At 40.1% G+C, this 16,553-nt stretch overlaps 1 protein-coding gene across 4 annotated transcripts; it reads right to left on the reverse strand.

Moving 5' to 3' along the window:
* Positions 1–788: 788 nt before the first annotated feature.
* Positions 789–12,660, reverse strand: LOC141786206 (E3 ubiquitin/ISG15 ligase TRIM25-like). Of its 4 annotated transcripts, none has more exons than XM_074664969.1 (9): positions 11,896–12,660; positions 10,875–10,970; positions 9,068–9,148; positions 8,594–8,746; positions 7,954–8,113; positions 7,310–7,348; positions 6,511–6,576; positions 5,647–5,721; positions 789–3,742 (listed from the first exon to the last, which is right to left on the reverse strand). In XM_074664969.1, exons 1-9 carry the CDS (start codon positions 12,493–12,495, stop codon positions 3,189–3,191), a joined length of 1,824 nt encoding a protein of 607 aa, XP_074521070.1. In that variant the 5' UTR covers positions 12,496–12,660; the 3' UTR covers positions 789–3,188. The 4 variants fall into 4 exon arrangements, with proteins under 4 accessions (XP_074521070.1, XP_074521062.1, XP_074521081.1 ...); XM_074664961.1 differs by having other exon boundaries at positions 5,647–5,724; XM_074664980.1 differs by lacking the exon at positions 6,511–6,576.
* Positions 12,661–16,553: the final 3,893 nt, after the last annotated feature.

Here is a 16,553-nt window from a genome sequence, read left to right on the forward strand (position 1 = left end):
CAGTGCACTTAAGGGACCAACTTCCTGATTTTCTGGTGATCTAGAAGTAATTGGCAAAATGTCTATACTCTGCTTTTAGTCAAGACAACTTGAAAGAAAACAAATATTAGTATGCACATCAAGGTTGCTTGTATATTCATACTTATTGGAGGAGTGCTATTTTTTGAAGTGTCAACATTGGTTGCATCGTTGAATCATTGGTGCTTCTAGCCAACTGTCACTCTCTTTTTTTTTTTAAAACCTAACGTGATTTACTTCAGTCTTGACTCCAAATGACTTAAAAGGGGAAGCAGACAGAGCCAGACAATCCAGTAAGTGTAAATAACATCTGAAGACTTAAGCATGGTCTATACTTATGAAGTGTACATCGCCCTATATAACTCCCCTAAAATGCACAAGGTCAGAGTGGTCATTACGAGTGTCAGATCTCCTGCTTCTTTACTTTGTGACTGATTAACAATCAGTAGAATTAATTGTATCACAAATGCTTATTGACTAAAGTGCATACTTCATAGTACATTGAGCCATCATGAAGTGTCAAAATAATGAATGTAATACGTTTCAGGTGAATGACCCGGAGCCTCATATAGAGCCCTGTGGAACGCCAAGATCATGTAAAGACAGAAAAAGAGCTGCGCTGGAAACAAAGTCGTTCAAGAGCTAAAATCTACCCAGTAACAAGAAGCTAGTTTAAAACACAGGAAGGATTCACCCATGGTCACTCTGCTCACATGCTAATGCCTAAAAAATAGCCCCAAAACGTTAATTCAGATCCCCAAAGACCAGTTTATTGCAAAGGGAGGTGATATTACCTCATTTAAAAAAAAATCAACACTCAGACAACCACAACATTTTTTACAATCACATTGAAGTACACGGTAACTAAAGCACAGTTAGCTCACAGGTTTTAAAAAAAGCTACAGGACAGAAATTTACTCACATGCAGAGGCTGTTTAATAATATGACAGCCCAACAGTTTATGGAATAATGCACTTCATGTAAAAAAAATGTTTCACTTCAATAAAAAATACACAATAATCCAAAAACTGTGGCAACAGTATGGCATCCAATCACAATGAGGAGAGGTCGCTCCTGTACCTGGATTTAGAGCTGAAACTAGCATGAAAAGTGGATCCTTTCCTGCTGTGATGCTACACACAAACTGTTTTCATGAAGAAGAAGGCCTCAGTGGACAAAGCAGCAGACTTATTGTTCAAAGTTTACTGGTACTTATCTTGATATGTTATATTTTATAGGGCTCCATTCTAAAGTTCTTTTTTTCTATGTGACTAAAAAACTTGAAACAAACTGAACAAGTCACATTTTTTTGGATGTTAGTTTATAATAAGAGTATAACTGATTACATTTCTTTAGAGATTATATAGTAATAGACTTGAATTGAAAGCATGCAGAGTACTTGTCGGTACAATCGACAATACATAGGATTTAAATTATTAACCATGGGGCACCAGGTTATTGAGATGCTTTGCTGGTTTGCCTTACATTGCATTAGCATGGTATGTGTACATACTTTTTTAATTTAAAATTTAGCATACTGTTTCTGAATATAAGTTATATTGTGACCATTTATGATTCAAACAGGAACCTTAAATGTTTGATAACTTGACTATTTTTCATCCAAGGAACAAGCTTATTCCGCCATGTTGGATTTCACCTTTAATTAATGGTATTCCTTTTTAAGGACAAAACTTCTTTTGATGTCTACCAAAACTCACATCACAGAAAATAACCATGTAGAGCCACACAAAAAAAAAAGAACGCCAACACATCGGTCACTGCCCAAAGAAAGTATTTTCTATGATATGGCCTTCATTTTGCATTGATGCAATGCTGAGGTCACGTTTTCATCAAACTGAGCTGGTTTTTTTTCACTTTACACGGTAATGAGGTGGAAAAATCTCAGGGTTTTCAAGTAGTTGCAGGGACTTCATATTTAGCTTGTTGTTGCGGTGGACCTAAGAGAAGCCTTCCTTTAAAAAGGTAAATGCAGCTACTTCAGTTAGAAAAAATCAATGTCTAACAAACATGGATGAATACCTCTGAAGTGCATCTTAGGAACATTCTCCAATGCACTCTTTGACCATTTATGGTAAAAAGGTCATTTTCAATTCAAGGCTTACTGGATTAGACACACTTGTGTATCTTATTAATATAACAATTCATAAAGTTTGCAGTGAAAAATGCATTTCTCAAGGAATTCATGTTTGCTACACTAAGCCTGACAGTGATAAAAGTACTACTTTTTCTTCCAAAAAGTACTGAAGATGCAAGGAAAACAGACAAGCAAGGAAAAGGAAAACATTTTGACCTGTTATGCTACCTCCAGATTAGGGGTGGGAATTAGGGAATGACTCACAATACGACACAATAATCAGCCCCACAAGAAACACTAAGACAACAAAAAAAAATCATGTAACAGTACATTATGACATCTGATAAAGATAAAAAAATTACTCCTAAAATCCAAATTGATGAGGAAAGCTATTTGAAGTGCCTTATTCATTTAATCAAAACATCAATACTCTGCCCCTGCTTTTTGATAATTATATCACAAAGGTCAGGATGCTGATTTATTGGTATTTCACTATTTTGTCCCGTCCCTACTCAAAATCGTTATTTTTTTTTTTACATCACAGCAAACTCTTTGGTAAATTTTTTACCATGTTTACTACTCAAATAATCTTATTTCATCAGTTGAATCCTAGCACTTCTGCCTTTTTCTGCACCACTTTACTGGGAGCAATATAAAAGTCAAAGTATCAATAAAAATAGTAAAGCAGTTTCATGTTAAAGTCAGTGTTTCTTTGATGATGCAGGGGCTGCAAGCTGAGCAGCAGTTACATACATGAGTTTTCCATCTTGTTAAATGATTTGGTGTGACAAACTTGACAATCACATGATTTTCACATATGATACTATGATTTTTGGGTGTGTTGAGGACCAAAAAATGGTCAGCACTTAAGGAAAGCTACAAAAAAAGTCATCTTACAATATGGAATTATGTTGGCTGAAAAAAAAAGAAATGACATCCAAAGCTCTGTAGTGGACAAGTCAATCTGATCTGACAGACTGAGCTCTGGGTCAGATAGAAGCGTTAGTGATCATATTCATGAGTAGCCCTTTCTTGTTGGTTTAGATAAAGGGTCCTGGGAAGAGGATGGGAAATGTTACTGTGGGTTACCATTGGTTCTGTCATGGGGGCAGATGAGCAGAGTAGAGTCCAGGTCCAGGCGAAAGGCTGGGTACAACGGTTGAGAGAACGGGCAGCGAAACGTGTGTAGGAGAACAACTGTGTCTGAGACACTGTAGAAAGACAGCGTTCCTTTCTGCCGTTCCAGAAACACACCAATCCTCGGGCAGGGTGGTGCAGCTACTGTGGTTTTACGGTTGTCGTGCCAGGCAGCATATCCAGTGTGTGTACACCTCAGCCGCCAAGAGTTCTCGTTCCGTCCCAACAGGCAGGGTTTCCCCCCACCTTTGCGTCCAATCCCCCGATAGGTGACACCGATATCAACCCATCCTCCTCCTCTCCACTCCACCTCCCAATAGCTTGCACCACCAAACTGGCCCTCCCTGCACAGGACCTGTGCCACTGAATCAAAGCGCTGAGGATGGGGGGGATAAGATTGAGGCTCCTCGCCACAGTGGGCACCCTGGGGTCCCTCCAGAAGAACCAGAGTGGGGTGGGCTGTGTCAGGGTCCAAAGACAGACGACATGAACCTGAAAGAAAGGAAAACAAGAAGAAAGGGTTAGGTTAGGTCACTCTGACACCCGGTCGGTCTCTCTGGTACCGCCATTCAGTGGTTCAGCTCTTATCTCACAGACAGAAAATCTCTGGTAAGTTTGGACAATTGCTCCTCAAAGATACATAGAAGTAACTGTGGTGTGCCCCAAGACCCAATTTTAGGCCCTGTACGTTTTGACTTGTACATGCTCCCACTGGGAAATGTCATCAGGAGGCATGGCATCATGTTCCATAACTATGCTGATGACACACAGCTGTACATCTCCAAGTCTCCTGATGACACAGGGCCAATTGATGCCCTTCTTAGATGTGTTTCAGATATTAAAACCTGGATGGCAGAAAACTTCCTGCCAATCAGGTAAAAAATCTGGGCGTCATCTTCGTCTCTTAGCTTAACATATACTCATTCCACATATTAGACATATAACAAAAACAGGATTTTATCATTTAAAGAACATAGCCAGAGTCCGCCCCTTGCTCTCCCGTGCTAACACAGAGACGCTAATGCATGTTTTTATTTCCAGTCATATGTACCATTGTAATGCTCTGCTGTCTGGTCTTTCATAAAGAAACATCTTAAGTTTACAGTTTTTACAGAAGTCAGCAGCATTTCACATGTGCTGACAAAGACCAGGAGATGGGCACATATTACATTGGTTTTCAGAACAACTGCAAACCTCCGTGTATGTTTTAGGACTGATTTTAAGATTTTAAGGTCCTTTTAATGGTTTGTAAATGTCTTAGGGGTCTTTGGCCTTCTTATCTTTTAGAACTGCTTTTACCATATGAACCCTCGCGGACCCTGAAATCCTCTGGCACTGGCCTTTTAATAACCCCAAAGCCGGAACACAAACTTTCCATGAGGTATATTTCCAGCGCTATAGCCCCTGTCTGTGGAATAGCCTGCCAGAGGACCTGAGGGCCGCAGAGAATGTTCATATTTTTAAAAGCAGGCTCAAGACCCACTTATTTCATTTGGCTTTTAACTAATATCTTTGTTTTATTTTACTTTCATTTTACGATTGGATTTGTTTATTCATTCATTTTATTTCATTTTATTAAATTATTCAATTTAAATTTCAGCCATTTTATTATCTATTTACTTTCTTTAGCTATGTAGCGGTAGTGCTTTGCTGCATTTAGCCCCTCGCTGGCCTGCAGCAAAGTGTGTGCTAGAGTGGGGGTCTGGGCAGGGTGGGACTGAGCGGAGGTTGCTTTTAAACATGTAAAGCACATTTTAAAGTGCTCTACAAATGAAATTTGATTTGATTTGAGGTTTAGAGAAACGTTTAGGATTATAGGGGCTTTGGAAAAAAGAAACAGGAAGTTCCCATAGCTCTGACTAAAACACGCAGATATTTACATCAACATCCAATTAACAGACTGATGCAGCTGAGTTACCAAAACCTGAAATTCAAAGATTTGTCTTTACAGCAGTAGGCTGAAAAGGACCTCTTTTACAACTGCCCCAAAGATAAATTATCTTAAGGTGGTTCAGTTCATCAGTGTGAACTGGCCTCAGAACTCCCAAACTAGTGATGAAAGCAGGACGAGTACTTACAGCCCTAATCTTCCCCTGACTATGTACATTATTAATGCCTAACAAGGTGGTTGAACGCTATCAGCTGTATCCATCCAGACAAAGAGCTGGTATTAACAGCAGACTTGGATGCCATAAATACAGTATGATTGCTGTGAATCATTGATGAGGATTCAGACAGGGTTCTCAGATTTCCTAGCATGTCTTTTAATTTTCTTTTAAAAAGAAATGCAAGGAACAGAGGGGGGAAATGGGTCAAAGGCAAAGAGAAATGCAAGGGACTTTATTCAACAGGTGCAGAAGGAAAAGAGAGAAAGAGAGTTTAGAAATGGTACTTACACCTGAGGAAAACAGCCCTCATCCTCTGATCATTAGGCTCCAGAGACAAAGAGGACAGAGGGAACGACGCTGGCACTGCTGATAGAGAGAATAAGAAGACACAGAAAATGGTGCTTAATACTTTCATTCACCTTAATGAATAAAAAAATGATTTGAATGGCTGTGACCAGAATTGAAATGACTCGAGAAGGAAAAGAGAGAAACTTCTGATATAGATATAGATGTATGACTGAACACTGAGAACAGTTGGAGAAGCTGCACAGATGGAAGCACCTGGTGAATAATAACTCCTTTAATCCAAGAGAGTGGCTATTTTCTGTTTAGTAACAACTGTTGAGAAACCTTTCCAAGCATTCATGCATTAGGAGGAAATGCTAAAGTTAATGCAGGTAGGATGTAAATTGTTTTTGTTTTCATGCAATTGAATAAATAAAAGTACGCTGGGGCACATATAGATACAATTATGAAGAAGATACTGGCCGTTAAAACTGGTTGGGCAATTTAAAAAATGCCTTTTTCCTTTTTTCGAACATGAATCTTTGAAAATTTTGAAAACAAAAATGCAGAATTAAACTAAAAATTCCACCAAAAATACTGTCAGTGGCCCAAGTCCTTGACACATACAAATGAAGTATGTGTGATGCAGTAACTTATTTACCTTTTTACAGCATGTCACATTTATGACACTAAAACTAGATGAACCCGTAGTATTGAAATGAGAAATCCTTCACATAATTGCTTCGATAGGTTACCTTAAAATAAGCCAGCTGAGGGTTAGTGCAATGGAATAGTTTGGCGTTTGTGAGGCACATATTAGAGACTCTGTTCACCAGAAATGACCAAAAACCCACGTTTTTGACTTACCCCCTGCAGATTGTGTTGCTTGCATTTGCTGCGGCTTCAAGTTCTCCGCACCAAGATTTCTGCCACCTCCCCAATGCAACAGATATGAAGGGTATTTGATTTTTGTTCTTACATTTATGAATTATATCAAATGTACGAAAATTAAACCATTCACTGTGACCCAAATGTCATGGTCGAGTTATTCTTAATGCTTCTTTTCCACACTCAGAGTCGACAGCCATGCCCACTGCTGTGTGAGGTTTTCTCAGAGGCAAGCTCTGCTAAACGAGCTTAGTGCTAACAACTTCATGCTAATTATACCTAATAATAAAAATTCTGACCGTCATACAAAGCATTTTTTGAGCATGTTGGCGTCTAACTTTTAGGGTTTACCTTAAACTCAGTTTCATTCATCTTACTGTTGGAGCTGCTTTGTTTGACCATTCATAAATGAAACACCAGACCCTAAGTCTTATGTAGTTCATTTAAATTTTAACAACTTGAATGAATTTAAATGTTTCCGATCAAACTACAGTACACTGAACAAAGCAGAGCTGGAGATGAGCCAGGGTGTGCTGTAACAGACATCACTCTAAGCTCTGCAGCATCAATAATTAGCTATCCCCCTGTCCCTGGTAGTGTTAAATGTCATGTCAAAGCCTGCAGCCTTGTAAAAATGGGTCACCACAGACCTGACACTGTCACAGTGTGTGTGTGTGTGTGTGTGTGTGTGTGTGTGTGTGTGTGTGTGTGTGTGTGTGTGTGTGTGTGTGTGTGTGTGTGTGTGTGTGTGTGTGTGAGCGTGCATCATGGTTCTTACCTTTCACACATTCTGCGCCAGACACATAGTTCTCATTAACTGTAAGAAAAAAACATTCTGAGTATAAAGCAGATCAGGAATTCACATCATGAATGATAGTGTACATTTGGTATTTAGTAACTAAGGGGATATTTTGGATTTTTAAAGTGGGGTTGTTAGAAGTACTCAGCAATGTATCACATACAGTAGGTGCTAATGAGCATGGCCTCTGCTCTTTCTAGACCAGTAAGGGTATAGACATGCGGCACCTTCACATATGCATTAGTAAAATTTTCCAGAGCGATGCCCTTTTGAACAAAGCCCTTCTTTTAAGCTTCACACTGTCCCTCTGTACCGCTGTAGTAGCTTTACAAGATTTAAAGATGAATAAAATCCATATTTTTCTCACGCTGTTTTTTGAGAAAACCCCTATTTCTGTCTGAAACACTTCATTTTAGCTGCCATCTGTTTAGGGCTTCCTATTCCACAAAGCCTCTTCCCTCTGAAGCCACCACCTCAAAAATCCAAACAATTTTTATTCAACTTTATCCTTCTTAATATCTAAATATTGCAGCATTTAAAGTCATATAAGAGGTCATGAGAAAGCATAGGTACTCTGGTAATGTCATGGGGTCGTCTTTCTGTCTGTGGGTCATCTGCTGTACCTGTGCGGCTGATCTTGTCCACCTCCTCCCTGCAGACCTCTTCCACCCGGCTGCGGAGGTGGCACAGTGCTCTCCTTGTGCTGCTGAAAGCCTCGCTGGGCAGGCTGAGGGCCCTCGAGTGCCGGCCGGTGGCTAAAGCAACACAGAGCAGTGGAGCTGCCTGCATGGATAAGTAGAAAGGGGGGAGAAAGGGGAGGAAAGGGTGTGGAAAAAACAGCTCAGCATCCCTCACTCTGTTAATTTCTTGTACAATTGAATTTGAAAACAGCACTTAGACGTACTCTCTTTTTCCGCTAGTCACTGCTGACTCATTCTTTCCTCTCATCCACTCTTCCTGCTTTGTCTTTTATCTACACACTAATCTCTCCTGGGGTTTTCTAGCATGCACTCTGCTATGATTTAATAGTCTTCAGGATGCATTAGATTTAATGGGTCAAAAATTGCCTATTGGGAAGTGATAGTAGAAGTACTAAGATGCATTACATAAATAAGGACAAATGCCACAGTGACTAAAAACCTTGTGAGAAGTAAAAGTCTTGCACTTCCACCCAACTGATGCACTTCAAAGCTACTAGTTGTTCAGGAACACATTTCTTTCTATGAACACAAAAATAAATTAGATTCTGATTTACTCTCTTACTTGTAAGAAGTGTGTATTGTCCTCTGTTTGCAGGAGCTGACTGATCTCCTCGTCTCTCTTCCTCAGTTCCTCCAGGTCTTTCTCCAGCATCTCGATGTCTCGCTCAGCCCTTCCCACCACTGCTCGCTCCTTCGCCTCCAGCCTCGCTCGGACCTACAGCATACAAAAAGATGCTCTAATCCAAAAGTCAACTAAATACCACATTTGGTTTTCAAACCATCAGATTATCTTTTCAAAGAACATTTTTACACAGTATTCCATCTCTTGTAAAATTGAGCTTTTATTTTTATTCTAACTGCGACCACCTATACCTTAAGTTGAAATCAGAATTACTGGCTTTGTTTTAGCTACCAAGGATACACCAGCTTCTTCTATGAGCACTACTGCCTTAACTACTGATACTATCACGGCTGTATTGTTACCACTGGCACTACACTTTAGATTAAAGCTGATACTTCAGGCCCTGATGCTCACCTCGGCCTTAGTTTTCTCCAGGCGAAGAGCCATGTCTGCAAACAGAGCTTCACTGTCTTCCAACACAGCTGATGCTGACACCTGAAACACACACACACACACACACACACACACACACACACACACACACACACACACACAAAGGAAAATAAAAGAGCAGTTGGAGTAGGTGAAAATAAACTCTCAAAGACAGCAGGTGAAACCTCACCTGAAAAAGTGTGACTGTAAATAAAAATCAGTATTGCTGGGCTACCCGTGGTGTTTCCAGCCCCAATCAACAAGTATATCTCAACACAGCAGCGTTTTCCTAGAATCAGTAATATCCTTTGGACAGTCCTCATCATGTGGGTTTATCTCTGAGCCTTCATTTTTCTAAAGCAATCATATTTCTTATTAGTTATTTGACACTATAAAAGGGTCCTTCACTCACAACCTCTGTTGACGCATGTAGCTCCTGCTGCTCTGTCTGTCCTGGAGGAATGAAAAAACGGACGACTAACATTGACAAAACAGTCTTTGAACTTCCCATAAATGTGAGCGTCTGCTTTAAAATGACACACAATTGGCTTTGCTGTGGACTTTACTGACCTGTGGGATTTTTGTTGTTACGTTGGTTAGTTAGTCTGATGCTTGTCAAAAGAATGGGGCAGGGCATTGAACTGAGGCCAGCACTAGTTACCCCTATACATCTTGGTTACTTCATGCATTACTTTAGTTCGGCTGTCATCCATCATGATATGCAGTTAATGGAACTAATGTTCAATATTATTTCTGGGGCTACACAAATGATGACCTTAACATGCTGCCAAACTCTGTCCCTACCAAGAAAAGCACCCCAAACAGAGCACACAAAGAGACTTTCTACATGAAAGCCATATCCTTAAAAATCTGACAGAAGCCCATTTTCAGTCTGGTGTTTTATCGGGTGGCAAAAGCCGATTTCCGAGAAGCTCTTGCGGCTTCGTACTAGCTTAATGGAGATGATGCTCGGGGGAGAGAGAGGAGGAAAAAGCTTTCTGGGAAGACTGAAGGAGCGGCAGAGAAACTGAAACTTAATTTAGCTACGCAGTGGAAACTGATACAGCAGCTCCTCTGAGCTTGTGTGTCAAGCTTTCATGTGTGTATGTGTGTGTGTAGATTGTGTGTGTGTGAGAGATAGAGAGGCCAGTTTGTCAGCTTGATGTTAAAGGGGAGGCTGTGTGTGCTGCTTGGACAGTTTTGTAAATGTCAAGCTGAGTCTATTTATGTCAGACTTTATCTCATGAGCTTTACGTCACACATGCTGTGCTTGACAACAGTATAGAGCACACATTCATATTTGGCTGACCAAAGTAATTATTTCCAAATCTTGATTATAATTATAAATCCATTTCTGGAGGCAGACTATTTATACTCAAGATAAAAACAAAACTGTGGGCTCATACAAAACCCAATCAAGCTTTTAAGGACATGGATCTGATTTGTTTAGACTCCCTCACAATCACGGTTGTTGCCTCAAGTCATCCAACACTGAGCCTAAATGTACCAACACTCAAGACAAAGACACACAGGGAGTACCTTCTCTTATACATCAAAACTCTTGAATTAACTGCCCTTAAACATCCGAAAAGTTACTTGTTTTTTGTTCCCTAAAGCATGGCACAGACAGTGCTCCGTCAAATTCTGCATATTTTTTGTATGTAGTATGTTTGTAGTATGGACGAAAGCTTACGTTTAAGGTACTTCCGCAAAGTGGGGCACAACTTTATGTAAAAACTTGTTCCAGAGAGCTTCAACCCTATGATGAGATCCTGTGTGTCTGTCTCACCTTGAAGGACTCCAAGCTTTGCTGAAACTCCTCCAGGTCTCTCTCTCCGGCCCTGGTCCTCCCCTGAATTATCCGCTGAGTCTCCTGAAGCTGCAGCTGGAGGACACAGACAGTTAGTTAGAGCGGCTGTGCTTTTATTGGCTGTTCCGTGCATTTAAAAGTGGACATACAGTCAAAAACATTCATACATAAGTATTATCCTAGTGCTACGTACTTAAACAAGACTTATGAGTATTGAAATGTGATAGTATTTTTGAGTTTCATTATATTGTAATTATTTTATACATTCCGAAAAGCAGTGGAAGATTAATTTAATCTTTAGTTCATAAGATAATAAGATAAATCCACTTGCTATCATAAGATATCTTCTTTGCAAAGGAAAAATATGGACAGTGGAAATTCTGAATGGTTATCAAAAAAGTTAATCTAGAGCCCTGATTCTACCATTTTAAGATGCATTATACATGTTAATGTAAAAACTTTCACTGTAAACTCAGACTATGTTTAACCAGTCCAGACAGCATGACACAGTCTGATAAATGTGTAGTGATTTAACAACAAGAAAAATTAATTCATTTTTTAAAATCTGATGGTAGATCATTCACTCTATGAACTGGTCTACCCCAGTTCATAACAGAAAAGTCATTTGACATGATGGCAGGTGGTCAAGCATAGAAAATATTTGATTAAGACCTGAAATTGCTCTATACTAAATTGCTCTGTTGTTTCTGAAGGATGCACCGATTGCTCAACACAGAATGTGAAATGAAGGAGCATAAAAAGAAGAAATCATGTTTACCAGAAATGTAAGAGTTTGGCTCTTGGGTAGCAGGATGAAAGTTACCTCCTTAGAAAAAAAAAAAGAAACCGCTGTACCTGATATTTAGGGGACTACATGTCTTGTTTGAGTAGTTTCAATGTAGTTGCTCATGTACTAATTGAGCAAAATGTGGACTTCCCACCTGTTACTATGAGGACCCTTTTGCTGAAATGTGTAACGATGTCAAAAGAGTGTTTGCACCTGTCTCCTGGCTCTCTGGGCGTCGACACTGTGCACCTCCTCCTGGTCCGCCTCGCACAGCAGACAGTCCCCGCTCCATTCCACCGCGGCCTCCGCCTCGGAGCCGCCCCCCGCGGGCTCCAGACCCAGACGGTGCTGGGCGCACAACCGCTCCGCCAAACACTCCACCGCGGCCACCATCTTGTGCCGCCGCAGAGTGCTGACCTCCCGGTGCGGAAGGACGTGGAGCTCGCAGAAGCTTGCCAAGCAAACCAGGCAGGACTTGACCGCCTTCAGTTTGCTCTCCGCTGGACAGAAGTCGCACGGTACATCCCCAACTCCCCCCAGGTAGAGCTCCGGGGCCGTGACCATCTCGCTCAGTTTAAGTTTGTCGACGACCTCTGAGAGCACCGTGTTCCTCCGGAGCACCGGCCGAGGGCTGAACGTCTCCCGGCATTGTGGGCAGCTGAACTGGCCTGATTCCGCCTGGTCCCAGTAGTTGTTGATGCAGGAGATGCAGTAGGTGTGTCCGCACGGGGTGGACACCGGGTCTTTCAGGATGTCCAGGCAGATGGGACATCTGAACTGGCTCTCGGTCACCGAGATGTTGGCCTGGGCCATCTCCGCGGTGGATCTACGGTGACCTCGGATGACTTCGTATCCGCCTGTTGACTCCCTGCTTGTTGATGCTGAAGCTATCTCTGACTCCCCGGTGTGTTGTTGTGAAGGGGAGGGGTCAGGATACAGGAATAGCTCTTCCGCAATGTCATACACCAAGAAGGCTGAACTGTGCTGTGTGCCCTCAAGACTGACTCACAGGCGACGGGAGCAGCAAAAGGCTAAGTTTGACTTGACTTTGATATTTTCTCACTTTCTCCTTATGTTGAAGTGTTTATAAAAATAAAATAAAATAAAAAATTTTTAAGTTCAACCGTTTTTCCATGCATTGTACTGACTAAAATAGATAGAGCAGGATGAAAGTTCTGTACTACTGAAAAATTGACAGAAACTTAGTAATAATGATGATGATGATGATAATAATAATGATGATGATGATGATGATGATGATGATGATGATGATAATGATGATATTGATAACAAGTACTTACCAACTCTTTCTGTATATTTTTATTTTATTTTATGTTTTAAACTCCTTGTGAAAACAAACACAAAATGTTAACACTATTAGAAAAACTCATCCAAATGTGCTCCTTCCACTTTGAGGAAGAAAATTTAAGGATAATCTAAAGGGCCCATAACTGTAAAGTACCCTGAAAAATAGAACTACATCTACTATGGTGAAATGGTGGCACCTGATTTAAGTATCTATAACACAGAACCTGACTTATCCCCTGAAATTTTCACAGATGTCTCGGCAAGATTTGGATTCAGTGTGCAGATTACCGTCATTCAAAGTTGACATGGCCACAAGTTTAAAAAAAAAATGAAGGCAGTATTTTTCTTTTCTTTATACAGTCAGAATTTGCACCCTCTGGTGAGCATTTATTGCATTACAATTCTATTCTCTCCATTCACCTTCACAACACAAAAAGCATTATCTTTTAGATGAGTCCCCTTGTAGGGTTACAGTCATAAAAAGCAGATGTGTTATTACTTTAAAATAGCACCAACAGATTGATAAAGAAGTTTTAGAAGATCTAAGCAGATATTCCTCCTTGAAGTTTATTCACCCTTTACTGAACAAGGAAATGTCAGCTGTTTTCTTGAGAACTAGACTTATTAGATGATCACTCCACATATATTTATAAAACAACAAAAGATCAAACAAAGCATGGAAATATGCTTAATTTACCATATTAGTGAGTGAAATAGCAGCATGGCATGTTATGGTCTAGCCAATTTCTGGATCAATTTTCTTGCTTTGTTATGCATAGACTATAAACTACATTAACTGATGCCCAAGTGGATGACAGTATCCATGATTTTTAAGTCAATGGAGGTATATGTATTTCTTTTTTGGGGAGTGACTCCTCATCTGATTGTCTTACATACAAATTTTGAAAGCTTCAGTCAGGAGAGAGAAATTATAAGATGTGGACTTTGGAGTTTGCCATGCAGGGTGGTGTAAAAGTCAGGATAACTCAACCCTCAAAATGTTCTTCTTCTTTCAATTCCTCTAAATCTGTCGCTCCAAAGTTTCCCAAAGTGCTATCATTGTTGTTATTATTATTATTATTATTATTATTATTATTATTATTATTATTATTATTATTATTATTATTATTATTATCATATTTTGGTGTGGAAAAGGCCCCCAAAACTTCTAAAAGGAAATTACATCTGGTTATAAACAAGGTCAAAATTACCTTAGATACTTTTTATGACCTGCAAAAGCAAACAAGACAACATTCGATGGACTTACAAAGACACTCTTTTTACATTTTTTATGGAAAAGTTTCTAAGTTTGGGACAAATATGACTCTAACAAGATATCATGATAGGTTATTTTGGGAGAAAACAGGACCTAATGCAGTACAGGATAAGATAAAATTAGCAAATCAGTTGTGTACAGCACTGTCCATATGGGGGTGCCAAAATCACCACAAACATTTTAATCCCTCACAGGGGTTTTAGGATTTGTTCTTTGCATGCCATCACCTATGAGGGAACATCTTTTTGATTGTGTTTTTTCAAGCAAAGATGAGACCGTATATTCTTAGGAGTAGAGTTACGTGAATATTATAGATGTTTTGAGATAATGGTAATATTTCACAAGTTATAAGTCACTCAGTATTGTTTTTGATTCACTGCTTTCGTCATCAAGCCCCCTTTCTTTGAATTTAGTTTCAGCAGTAGTTCAGCAGGAGACTGAAGGTGAACAGAGAGATTTTCAGGTGTGTAGGCTTTGCTTTGACTCTGAGCCATACACACTTTAAAGATGTGCATCAACCATGCAGTGCAAAAGCAGTAAAAAAAAAATAAAATAAACAAAATATAGAAATGAAAGAAGAAGAATAAAAAATGTTTCTCTATGTGCATTTGAAATATTGCAAAATTACATAACTTAACTGAAAAGTGTGAACAATAGGATGACAAAGTGTACAGGGTCTTTGCTATTTAGATATAAATATATTGGACCAGTCAAAAGCCTGGACACATACCCTCAATCACTGTAAATGAAGGTCTAGGTCCTGGACCTGGTCCGTCCTCCTAATCGGGGTTGATAGTGGTTCCAGTCTGTTACAAGTAGTTTCCTGTCACAGCAGTGAATGAATCTAGCTGCTGTGTTTGCACATTGCTGTCCTTCCTTGAGCAGGTATGGTTGTCTGTGGATATCAGGCATGTTCTGAAAGTCTCTCTGTGTGTGTTTGTGATCAGTGGGAAAAAGATGTTTCTGAGGTCCTGGTGTAGGGGGCAGGAGGTCAGGAAATGCAACTCAGTCTCCACCAGACCCTGTGTACATTGGGGGCACAGTCTGTCTTCTCGTGGGAGCAAGATCCATCTGTGCTGGCCTCTCTCAAGAGTTTACAGCCTGTGTGTGGGTGAGGGCTTTGTAATGGAGGGTGCTGAGCTCACTTTCCTGAAGGTGCTCATAGAATTTGACGGTTCTCTTCTGAATTTTAATAATTAGAGGATTTTGTCTCAGTTTTGCTCTGCGTGCATTGTTTGGTGTTTTGTGCTGAACACAGAGGATGGATTTGCTGAGTTCTGCATGCAGAGTATTTATCCCATTTTGTATAGTCTCTGTTAGTGAGTGGACCCCAGACTTTGCAACCACAGAGTGAGACAGGTTCTACAACAGGGTTTAGTATTTTGAGCCAGATTGGAATTGGGATGTCTAATCTAATGATCTTTGCACCACAGGTCATTCACAGCTTTGTTTAGGTTTCTTGCAGAGCTGATGTTAAGGCCAAGGTAGGTGTAGTTTATGGTGTATTCGAGGAGCTTCTTGTGTCAGAGGAATTTGTGTCTGGGTGCTCTCTCTCTCTCTCTCCACAGGTCACGGTGCCTTCCTGCAAAGTTCAATGGTCCCCTCAGGGAGGTTTGGGATATCAGAGGAACCCAGGATTTAAGCTCTGTGTCTCCTTAATAACACTACCGTTTTTTACAAGATGATTCATATTATTGCCTTCTTGAGTCCTACAATAATAATGAACATTTCTGTAAATTGTCTGAAACCACCACAGAGATAGGTGCCTGTCAAGGTGACTAATGCCCACGAAGAAGTCTGTCATTTCTGATGGTTAAGCCTAAATGTATAGTCATGGTATTGTCTAACCTGACATAACTGTGTACATGGAGAAGACAAAAGCAGTTGGAACATCAGGCTGTATGATGAGCAAAGAATAAAATTTTGTTAAGGTATGCTAGTACAAGCACAAGAAAAAATGTTCCCAGGTGGCGCCACAATCAACACAAAATGACATTTCCTATTGAGAGTGATTTTTTTTTATATTGATAGTGTCTGCTACAGCTCAGGTCTAAAAATACAAGGCAAAAAGACAATTAAACTAACACAATAATTTATCAACAACAGAGACAACCGAATCTCCATACTGGTTACAATCTGTTCACTGCATGGTTAAAATGTGAACAAATCCTGCAGCTCAGAGTCTTTAATCCAGTAACCCCCTTGCTTCTGTTTCTGTCCTGTTCTCCAATCCCAGTTCTTGACTGCAGTCCAAGTCTCTGTCTGACTCTGAGGTTGGAGCTGGGGG

The sequence above is a fragment of the Halichoeres trimaculatus genome, unplaced genomic scaffold (assembly GCF_033239565.1).
Source record: "Halichoeres trimaculatus isolate MK-OKI-2021-1 unplaced genomic scaffold, fHalTri1.1 fHalTri1_scaffold_2, whole genome shotgun sequence".
NCBI classification, from domain to species: domain Eukaryota; kingdom Metazoa; phylum Chordata; class Actinopteri; order Labriformes; family Labridae; genus Halichoeres; species Halichoeres trimaculatus.